The sequence below is a fragment of the Leguminivora glycinivorella genome, chromosome 17 (genome assembly GCF_023078275.1).
Source record: "Leguminivora glycinivorella isolate SPB_JAAS2020 chromosome 17, LegGlyc_1.1, whole genome shotgun sequence".
Taxonomy (NCBI): Eukaryota; Metazoa; Arthropoda; class Insecta; order Lepidoptera; family Tortricidae; genus Leguminivora; species Leguminivora glycinivorella.
In genome coordinates, this window is record NC_062987.1 from 10,168,049 (window position 1) to 10,179,392 (window position 11,344).

General features: G+C 39.3%; 1 protein-coding gene across 1 annotated transcript in view; it reads left to right on the forward strand.

Moving 5' to 3' along the window:
• The window catches only part of LOC125235168 (indole-3-acetaldehyde oxidase-like), a 42,419-nt gene extending 31,105 nt beyond the window's left edge, over positions 1-11,314 (forward strand). Inside the window, 7 exon segments of the mRNA XM_048141623.1 lie at positions 5,350-5,545; positions 5,656-6,050; positions 7,106-7,295; positions 7,863-8,044; positions 8,872-9,061; positions 9,575-9,688; positions 10,263-11,314. Of these exon segments, the coding sequence (XP_047997580.1) occupies positions 5,350-5,545; positions 5,656-6,050; positions 7,106-7,295; positions 7,863-8,044; positions 8,872-9,061; positions 9,575-9,688; positions 10,263-10,333 (1,338 nt within the window). The 3' untranslated portion in view covers positions 10,334-11,314.
• Positions 11,315-11,344: the final 30 nt, after the last annotated feature.

Below are 11,344 nucleotides of genomic sequence, written 5' to 3' on the forward strand. Positions count from 1 at the left end.
ACATATATAATTATATATAGTGAAGAGGATGAAGGACGTTAGAAACACTCCAGTATCCCCTATAGTGTTTGTTGTAACCCCTGCCCGGTACTGTCCCTTTTGTGTGTGTGTGGATTGAGTGAGCACCTTCCGAAAATAAAAAAAAATATGCTGATCATTTAGTAAAAGTTCTAAAACAATTGTAAAACGAATCTCTGAATTTGTAAAAAGATAAATCAAAAGATACAGCGATTAACATGTGCTCACTCAGTTCTCACAAAATACCAACGAAAACAGTGAATATATTCATTTAACATATAATATTTATATACTAACATTTAGTAAAAAATAGGCCAACCTACCTCTATAAATATTAGATCACCTAGTGACGTATTAAATTTTTTACAAATAGTTTTTTATGCTCACTCAATCCACACACTTTTGAAAAGCCGAATTTTGATGAAAAACATAAGATTTAGACCGCTATTATATATGTATAGTTTAGTAAAAGTGAAATGGGAATTTGTAAAATACAAAACGAACCACTAACGTGTCAGGTTTTTTTATAATAAATTTTTGTAAGTGCTCACTCAGTCCACACGTTTTGAGAAAGTTAAAAATGTAAATATCTTACGATTTGTAGCACCTAAGACACTCGAAAGTACTTCAACATTTAGTAAAAATTTTTACTAAATATCCACCATCTAATATTTTATATTCGTTGTCTGGTTTTAAAGATATTCAGACATAACTTTTCTCATACAAATGTATCAAGTAGGGTGACCACACTATGTCGGCTCCTGATTTTCCCCACCTTCCCATTGTCATATTGAGATTGGGGAGTTTCGTTCAATTTTGATAATAGTTTACCGGATTTGTAAGTGGGAGCGAGAAAAGAATAACTATTTCTCGCTCCCACTTACAAATCCGGTACGCTCATCTGTTAGCGCGATTAGATTACCAGGTTCTGGTTTCTTACTAGTGAAGTATTATATTCTTTGTTTCTTACCAATTATCATTCATGTCCTTTTTAATGCATGCATGTCGATATGGTTATTATCCTGACGTCGATAAAAATTACACAATACACATCATCACTAGGCCAAGATAATAACCTAAAAACAGTTTGCAGATGGATAATTAGTATGGTATTAGTTTAATATTATCAAAATTGAACGAACGAAACTCCCCAATCTCAATAAGACAATGGGAAGGTGGGGAAAATCAGGAGCCGACATAGTGTAGTCACCCTACTTGATACATTTGTATGAGAAAAGTTATGTCTGAATATCTTTAAAACCAGACAACGAATATAAAATATTAGATGGTGGATATTTAGTAAAAATTTTTACTAAATGTTGAAGTACTTTCGAGTGTCTTAGGTGCTACAAATCGTAAGATATTTACATTTTTAACTTTCTCAAAACGTGTGGACTGAGTGAGCACTTACAAAAATTTATTATAAAAAAACCTGACACGTTAGTGGTTCGTTTTGTATTTTACAAATTCCCATTTCACTTTTACTAAACTATACACATATAATAGCGGTCTAAATCTTATGTTTTTCATCAAAATTCGGCTTTTCAAAAGTGTGTGGATTGAGTGAGCATAAGAAACTATTTGTAAAAAATTTAATACGTCACTAGGTGATCTAATATTTATAGAGGTAGGTTGGCCTATTTTTTACTAAATGTTAGTATATAAATATTATATGTTAAATGAATATATTCACTGTTTTCGTTGGTAGTTTGTGAGAACTGAGTGAGCACATGTTAATGGCTGTATCTTTTGATTTATCTTTTTACAAATTCAGAGATTCGTTTTACAATTGTTTTAGAACTTTTACTAAATGATCAGCATATTTTTTTTTATTTTCGGAAGGTGCTCACTCAATCCACACACACACTCCCTTTTCATGGCGACCGTGACAGGACATCAGTAGTCGGGGCTTATGGAGAGGAGTCGCTCGGCGATATGTTGTAACAGAACAAGCGTCTATGACGAGGAAATAGACTCGTTATTACATATAAAACTTACAGCGAATCAACTTTTCTTTGACCTACTTTTTGGTGCATATTTCCTTCGGGATTTCATTGAATATTTTAACAAATAATATCTGCGAAGCTTTATCACATGTTTAGTTACGTCATCACTGATAAAATTCACTATTATTTAATGTAAAACAGGTTGGAAAAACGTATTTATCAACAAATTACGTTCACATGGACGAAATACTGACACTGACAGTTGTCAACTGCATAGCGTTCCGATATTATGTCTTGGTTCCAATTACAAGTCAGATAGGTAATAATCACTAATATTGATTATTATATTTCCTGAATATATCATTCAATGTAACAATTAAGAACAAATGTGATCTTTCATTGCGAAGTCACTTACTAAATTGATTTAAACAGTCTTTCACAAAATAATATATACGTAAAAATATTTACGGAACACTCCACTATTGGATTACATAGGTATCAATACCAATAGCTCTGTCTCTCTCTAAAACAGCTGCAATCTGCACGTGTTAATAAGCAAACATCCGCGTGATGATCGTGAACTTTATTGCGTAGAGCGTATGAGTGTAAACGAAGCACTTGTGATCTTTTTCTTATGTGCGCAAGTTAATGGCTTTCTGTCTGTATTGTGTCTGCAAAACGTCTGCAGTCCGCATTATGTCTGTAAAACATCTGCATTGTGTCTGCAAAACGTCTGCAGTCCGCATTATGTCTGTAAAACATCTGCATTGTGTCTGCAAAACGTCTGCAGTCCGCATTATGTCTGTAAAACATCTGCATTGTGTCTGCAAAACGTCTGCAGTCCGCGCTATGTCTGTAAAACATCTGCATTATGTCTGCAAAACGTCTGCAGTCCGCGCTATGTCTGTAAAACGTCTGCATTATGTCTGCAAAACGTCTGCAGTCTGCGGTTTGTCTGCAAAACGTCTGCAGTCCGTATTATGTCTGGATTAAAGGCTATAAAAGGGTCGGGGCGAACCGTCGTAGGGCATTCTTAAAATATCTACAAGACTAACAGTGTCTCTGGCTTTCGTGTGTTATACTGGTGAGTGAAGTTGTTCTGCTATTATTTCTCTGTTTGTTTTTACTTGGAAATTATTCTAAGTGATTGTAAACTTTGAAATTGTGTCTTTGTTTGATTGTGCGGGGACAATATCGTCGTACAGTTGAATTTAGACCTGTGGTGGAATTGCTTTACCGTCAGTTGTGGGGTTAATTTAGTGTTCTATTTATAGTGTAGTGTTACATTTCAATTGATGTGTATAGTGAAGTTTTCTGTGCTTTGTTTCGTGAGCGCCGTCTAGCAATACAAAGACTGGGTCGATGTATGGCTGGTGCTTGGAGATAAGTCTGTGTTTGGTTTTGTAGGGAGTAATTCTTGCAAAACTAAGCTTAGATTATAGCACGTAAAGGAAACTTCACTCGTTTGTTTAGTTGGTCAGTAAAATTGAATTTAGTAATTTTCCATGGGGTTATTTTGTGAAAGTTATAAGCCAGATCATTGTTTGTGACAGACTGTTGTCCGGCTAAGCGCTTTATACCTTGCGGCTGTTAAACATAAGGCGTTTAGGAGTCTTTTTGTTCCAAGTGGAGGGCTTGGGCGCTTTTATTTACTTACAAAAGCGTATTTTCTCACCGGTCTCAAAGAGTCCAACTGTTAGATGGAAGTGAGGACTTTCACGATTGACGAAAGACATTAGGAGTAATCCTTGCTCACTGAAGTCGGCAGTATTTGAGGCTGGGGTCCTATATATATTTATATTTATTTACTCGGTGCTCTAGTCCATGCTAGCGTTGGTCGCTGGGGATTTCGGTTGTGATCGATCCACATCTAAGTAAAGTCTGATCGCAGCTGGGTCTCCCATGTGGCTGGTACTGGTGTGTCCTGGAATACTGGATATATACACGGATAGGGCGATCTACTCTCTGCTACCCTAGCCCGCGGGCAAGAGCAGAGGGGGATCTGACCGACACAAGCCTATAGGTTGCCTATCTCAGCTTCGCTGGCTGAACTGTACAGCTTATGGTAGGGATACACTTGTGCATATTCTGAACTCAAGATCTATGGTAAGTGAAGGTCTGTGTTTCAGATATGATAGAGTAGGGAAAACGATAGGAGTAGGGAAGAGTCACACACTATTTCTATGAATGTAGAGTTCTTTTATGATTGGTCTTAAAATATAATTGGTCAACGTGTATTGTGGAGAAATAATTTAACTACTACTATTTATATGGTTTAAATGAATTTTAAATGCGGTGTTTATTATCTTAAAATATGTGATAAAACTGGTAATTTATAAAACCTCTTATTACTTAATTTATCTGAGTGAAATTAATAATTGTGGTAGCAATTTCTGATTCTTCGTGTAGCATCGAGCCAGTGAGTGTTGCTAACTAGTTTTTCAAGGTAAATTCTATCAAGTTGGTTAGGGAAACAAATTATACTTTGGAATAAAAAGCATAGGTTTGTTATAGGGCCCAGTGGCATGCGAGCGCCGTCCACTGATGACAAGTCAAAAGCTTCAAGGAGTTACTAGACTTACTTACTTCGTTCTCAGTGGTAGCAACTACTCGGAGCCTTGATGATACATTAGAAGGATCGAGAAGTTATGGTCTATTAGCAGTATTGGGGAAAAAGGGGGGTTTAGCTAGTGAAAAGAAACAAAATAAAAAAGGGGTTAGTTTGTAGATAGATAGCCCTTCAGGCTTACTTGCTTAGGATGCCCGATAATGTGGTTTGATTGGGCCTAAGGATTCCAGACGGTATCGCAAGTTCTCACCCCAAACCGGAATCGAAAATAGAGCGTAGCCGATGATTACCAAAATAATTTTTAATATTTATTTCATGTATGTTTCACTCACTAACTTTTATTCTAAAATTTCTTCATTACGTCATTAATTTTCTCACATATAACTTTCTAGGCCTAAATCTGATAAAATACTCTTCTATAACACTATATTATTATGCTACAATAACCTTTATTCTTCTTTAAAATATAAATAAATAAAATTTTAAAAATTAGTCAAAAATACAGCTGATACTCATTAAAGGATCTAGGTTATCGCGGTTCACATCGAAGGGTTCTACTTATTCACGCTAGACGATCACAAGGCCAAATTTACGGGGTATATTTAAAGGGGGGTTAGTTATACTAATGGTTAGTCAAGTAAGTAAGTAAATAAGTAAGGTGAGCGGAGTTTTAGTTACAATGTGTGCTAGTGGTTTGCGGTGTAGGGCTGTGAGGTAAGTTTTCTATATCAAAACGTGTCAACATCATGTCTAAAGTTGTTTAATTGTGTTAAAGTGTCAATGCAATATTTCTTAACCGCAATACCTTTCTTTTAGATCGGCATAAACGATGAAGGCATAATCCAGTACCTGGACATGAAATACTACTCCGAATGCGGGTACTCGTTCAACGACAGTTCAGGCGGCGAGATAGTCGGAGTGTTGACCAACTTGTACGAGACCAGTCGGTGGGGCATCACCGGCCACAGTGTGCTGACCGACAAACATTCTAACACCTGGTGTAGAGCCCCTGGTTAGTATATACCATTGATAGTCAGATAGACAGACACGTCAAAAATATACCCACAGCATCAATATTCGTTCGAAATGCTTTACATATTAATAAAGCTTTATTTTTTTCAGCAACAAGCGAAGGCATAGCAATACTCGAGCACATCATGCACAGAATCGCACACGCTACAAAAAAGGACCCCGCTGCCATCAAAATTCAGCACCTACTACCCAAACACGAATCCGTCAAAGACTTACTTCTATCATTCAAAACTGACATTAAATACGACGAAAGAAAAGCGGAAATTGAGAAGTATAATTCTGAAAACGCTTGGAAAAAGCGAGCGTTAGAGATATCGATAATGTCTTACCCTATTGGGTATTCGTGGAACTTTCCGGTGACAATTTCGGTGTACCACGCGGATGGGACGGTGGTGATATCTCACGGGGGGATCGAGATGGGACAGGGGATTAATACTAAAGTGGCGCAAGTGTGTGCGTACACTTTGAAGGTGCCGCTTGAAAAGGTTAGTTTAACACTACTTTAATCTGTATTGTAACCCATGCATTTGTGAATCTTACTGGGTCGTAATGTTTTTGGATATTAATTCTTCTAAACCAACAGTATATGTGAGTGTGCACGGGAGAACGTCCCACTTAGTCGATTGCTATAAAGCCGCTTTGTCAGTTTATTCATAATATCTGGGCGACCGAGCTTCGCTCGGTTCTATTTTAATATATCACGTCTTTAGATAAAAAAAAACTCTTATAAATACAAAAACAAAAAAAAAGACAAAAAACAAAAACTTAATTTCTGGCCGGGATTCGAAACCCTAACACCTACGATCTATCTGCGTACATTAGACCGACCTCGTACGACTGAGCTAAGCGGAATCGATGCGCGCGCGGCGAAATTAACGACCATATTTTATGTTTACTAACGCGAAAGAAAAACTCATGAAAACTCGATAATTCGCGTTTTCCGGGATCTAAGGCTACGCTAGATCGATTTTCATCCCCGAAAACCCCCACATAACAAATTTCAGCGAAATCGTTAGAGCGGTTTCCGAGATCGTCGGTATATATAAATAAATAAATATACAAGAATTGCTCGTTTAAAAGTATAAGATAAAGATAGGTACAAGTAAATCTCGCCTTAATGGTAACCGACAAAGTGGGACATTTGTGAGGGGTGTTTCGGAATTTCAATATTGGTTTTCACTACTACGGCCACTTGATGCCGTATTGCTCAAATATAGCAGAGGTTAAGGTTAACCCATTCATTGTCGAAGACGCGAATTCGCGTCACGAAACATGGTAATGCGGGTGCTGACGTCGGCAATGAATGTGTTAAACTCTTTGTGTTAAGTATGTGTACGTATAAATTTAATTTCACAATAAACTAAAAGAGATATAACCTGAAGAAAAAGTGACCAAATCTACCGGACACCGAGCCGGGTCAGCCGAGAATCGAAGCCAGATCTTCAGCGTACGCGGCTAACGTCTTTACCACTAGACCACCCGGTCACTCAAAACATTTGTTCAATAGTTGGTTAAATTCATCAAATCGATATTTTTGTAGATATCAGTCCGTGGAAGCGACAGTTTCACTTCCCCTAATGCCATGGCAAGCAATGGCAGTATTACGAGCGAGTGCGTCGCGTTCGCGACTATAAAGGCTTGCAATGATCTGACTAGTAGGATGGAACCCGCTAGAGCTGAACTAGCCGACCCAACTTGGGAAGAAGTAGTCAAACGAGCGTATAACAAAGGTAAGAGAGGATTTGACAACTTTGAGAGAGTGAAATCAGGAAATCAGGTCGGGTATCAGGGCATCCAGATCTTCAGCTGGGTCAGAATAAGAGTGGTTTATTCTTCGTCACACTTGGAAAGGGGAGACTTCTTTTAGATATATAGTAGTGAAAGTGAGAGAGACAATAAAAGCTTGCAATGATGTGACAAGTACCAACTAAAGCTGAACTAGGTGAGCCTACTTGGGAAGAAGTGGTTACGGGCTCAAAGAAAAGGTAAATGTTAGAAATAAGATTATAATCACATCTACTTACAGCCTGTTTTACCAAAGACAGTTAAAGGACTGATAACGTCAGCCAGTCACTGCTAAACGATAATTTACTTAAATTAAAATTTAGGAGACAGTGTGGTGCCTACTGCCTAGTCTTGTGACGTCATGGTTACTCGGAGTCAATCGGTACCATCATTCGGTGCCGGTCAAATCCTATCGTCAACTTATACGCTTACACTTGTCAATCTTTTCATACAAATGTCACACGATTCTAGCATACTGAGGTCCTACTTTCTAATATTCAAATATTCCTTAGGTATAAACCTCCAAGCGAGCGCCATGACATCAGACAACGACGCACTGGTCGGCTACAGCGTATACGGCGCCTGCGCTGTGGAACTAGAACTGGACGTGCTGACGGGAAATCACGTCATCGCGCGCTCTGATATACTGGAGGACACGGGGGTCAGCATGAGCCCGGAGATCGACGTGGGACAGGTGGGTGATGGAAATGTCTGACGTGATATCACGTCATTGCGCGCTCTGACATACCGGAGGACACGGGTGTCAGCATGAGCCCGGAGATTGATGTGGGACAGGTGAGTGATGGAAAATCACGTCTGACGTGAAATCACGTCATCGCGCGCTCTGACATACTGGAGGACACGGGGGTTAGCATGAGCCCGGAGATTGAGGACAGGCAGGTGATGGAAAATTACGTCGGACGTGATATCACGTCATCGCCCGCTCTGACATACTGGAGGACACGGGGGTTAGCATGAGCCCGGAGATTGACGTGGGACAGGTGGGTGATGGAAAATTACGTCGGACGTGATATCACGTAGTCACGCGGAGTGATTTTCTGCAGGACAAGGGAGGTAGCATGAACACGGATAACGGTGTGGGACTACAGCGTATACGGCGCATGCGCTGTGGAAGTAGAACTGGATGTGCTGACGGGAAATCACGTTTTCATCTGCTGTGACTTGCTGGGAGAGGTACAACTGTTAGCAAGAGACCAAGTATGGAAAATCATGTCAGTTCCGTCACACGTGTAGGTATCCTAGTCGATGTATACTATTATATGATGAAAATACAGGATAAAACTGTCCTACCTACCTTTTTCTCTAGTTATTACGAGATTTTAACACATTCACTACACCACAACAAATGGCGCACTACGTCAGAAACCGGTCGTAATTTATAACCGCCCGCTTGAATAGCGAGAACCCGCCCAGCGGGTTCGCCGGCATCTGAGTAAAGTTCACGAGTGCCCACCAGGCGGGTTCTTGGCGAAAGTGTAAAGAGATAATTTGTTTTCACAGATCGAAGGCGCCTTCATAATGGGTCTCGGGCTATGGACGTGCGAGCACCTAATATACGCGCCATCCGGGCGATTGATCACAGAGCGCACGTGGACATACAAGCCGCCGGGAGCGCGCGACGTACCGACAGACTGCCGCGTCAGCTTCAAGAGGAACGCGGCTAACAACGCCGGCGTTCTGCGATCCAAAGGTACTTAGAATAGCCTCACATTCAATACCGGACATAAAATGGCGCACTACTTCGAAAACCGGTCATAATTTATAACCGTCCGCTTGTATAGCGAGAACCCGCCCAGCGGGTTCTCCGGCATCTGAGAAAGGTTTACGAGTGCCTACCAGGCGGGTTCTCGGCGTCGAAAGTAAAATCGTTAATCCAATCTTCACAGCTACAGTCCTACGATATTTGTAAATCCCAACTTCATAGAAGGACCATCATTCGAAAAGATTTCCATCCTGTTGAGACCTTTGCCAGCTACGTCCTCTGATTCGCGGTAGATACAAAAAGCTTTCTGCTACAGCAGCCATCGGTTGAAAAAAATACGCCAATCATTAAGTTTTGGTATCCAACCATATCTATCCTTCAGGGCACAAACGGCCTGTAGGTGTAGAGCCTTGGCGCTCCTCTCGCCTATGCCTAATAGACGTCCAGTAATCGACTTATTTCTGCCTTTTTCATGACTGTTAAAACTTCTCGTTGTTACAGCAACGGGCGAGCCAGCGCTGACGCTAGCCGTGGTCGTAACTCACGCCCTACGCAGCGCCATTGCCGAGTCCAGGAAAGAATACGGTTACGTTGATACCAAGTGGATTGATGTTGGTAAGTTTTTGAACATCATTTTATAAAAATCGAATAATAATAATCGAATAATTTGATTTGTTCCCATAGTTGATCATTTTATAAGTGATACATCTTATCACGTCGGTGCGTCGATAAGGACGACCTGCACGGGAAGCATGGTCGCGCGATAGACGATAAAATATCAGGCCGTCCCTATCGAACTTACAAATAGTGCGATAGGGACGGCCTGCTATTTTATCATCTATCGCGCGACCAAGCTTGGCCGCCTGATTTAGTAAATTTTACTTGCGTAACCAGGGACACAGGTACTGTGTAGCCAAGTATGGTCGCGCGATAAATGACAAAATATCTGGCCGTCTCCCTATCGCACTTGCAAATAGTGATAGTGAATCGTTATCTCATTCTAGAAAACAGCTCTGTCCCTTCTTACTTTCTAGCTTTTGCACTATATAATGCAAGACATTGGATTCATACAACATTCAACTGGTTACAGCCGTGAAAACTGAGTGATCTCCTAAGGATTATTTTTTTGTTAATACGTAGTAATTTTATGACCGTGTAAGTTTAACAGTAAATTGTTTTTTCTTTTCAGATACGCCTTTTAGCATCGAGAATATACTCAAAGCAATTTCTCCGAAACCAGAAGTTTACAAGCTCAAATAATTTAATTTTACTTGAATGCTTCCACAAGACTCAAATGACATCACTAATTATTACAATACATTTTTAGGTATATATGTATGTATAGCGAAACGGAAACAAGTTTCTACGTGTGATTATGAGTGGTGCAGTGGTGCTGTATTATAATTTTAAGGAAAAAGAATACCAGTGAAATTGAAACAAGTATTATTAAGTATAATGATAATCTCAGAGTATATTTTTTTATTATACAACTTTACAATTAAATGCATAAAATACTGAAGGCATTTTAGACTTATTATTGTTATAGTTTTCTTCTTCTATTATTGTTATAGTGACATGAGGTAAAATAAAACACTGATTGCAAAATATATTGTTATTTATTAATATTTACAAACAATTTCATTATTTATTTCCTTCATCATGTTGGTAGAAAAACATAATCCTTTAGTGAACAAATTAACAATAATATTCAGGGCCATAAGAAAACCAAATTTTGTTATGATCAACTTTAATAAATATTGAGAACAGGCGTTTAAGCATGGTCGTGCGATAAATGATAAAAACATCAGGCCGTCCCTGTCGCACTTACTAATAGTGCGATAGGGACGGCCTGATGTTTTATCATTTATCGCGCGATCATGCTTGCCTGCCAGAAGTGCAGATGGTAAGAAAACTAGAGTGTAACGCTGAAGTGCAAATTTAAACCTTAAAACTACAGTCTGTTGGCTTATATTCACTTACCGCCTTATTGATAAACTAAGGGTGGTTGAACTTAAGTTGGTATTTCATTCTGACAAACAATGACATAATTGATGAAAACGAAATGAAGAGGGCATGAGAAAAGGGGATTTAACAATAACAAGTTTGACAAATTGACAGCGGGAACATTTTTTTTTAGATTTATAAACGGCCGTGTGGTGACGGGTTAAGAATTTCACCAACCCTTTCTTCCCGTGGGTGTCGTAGAAGGCGACTGTGGGATATGGGTTAAATTGTGGCGTAGGCGAGAGGCTGGCAACCTGTCACTGTAAT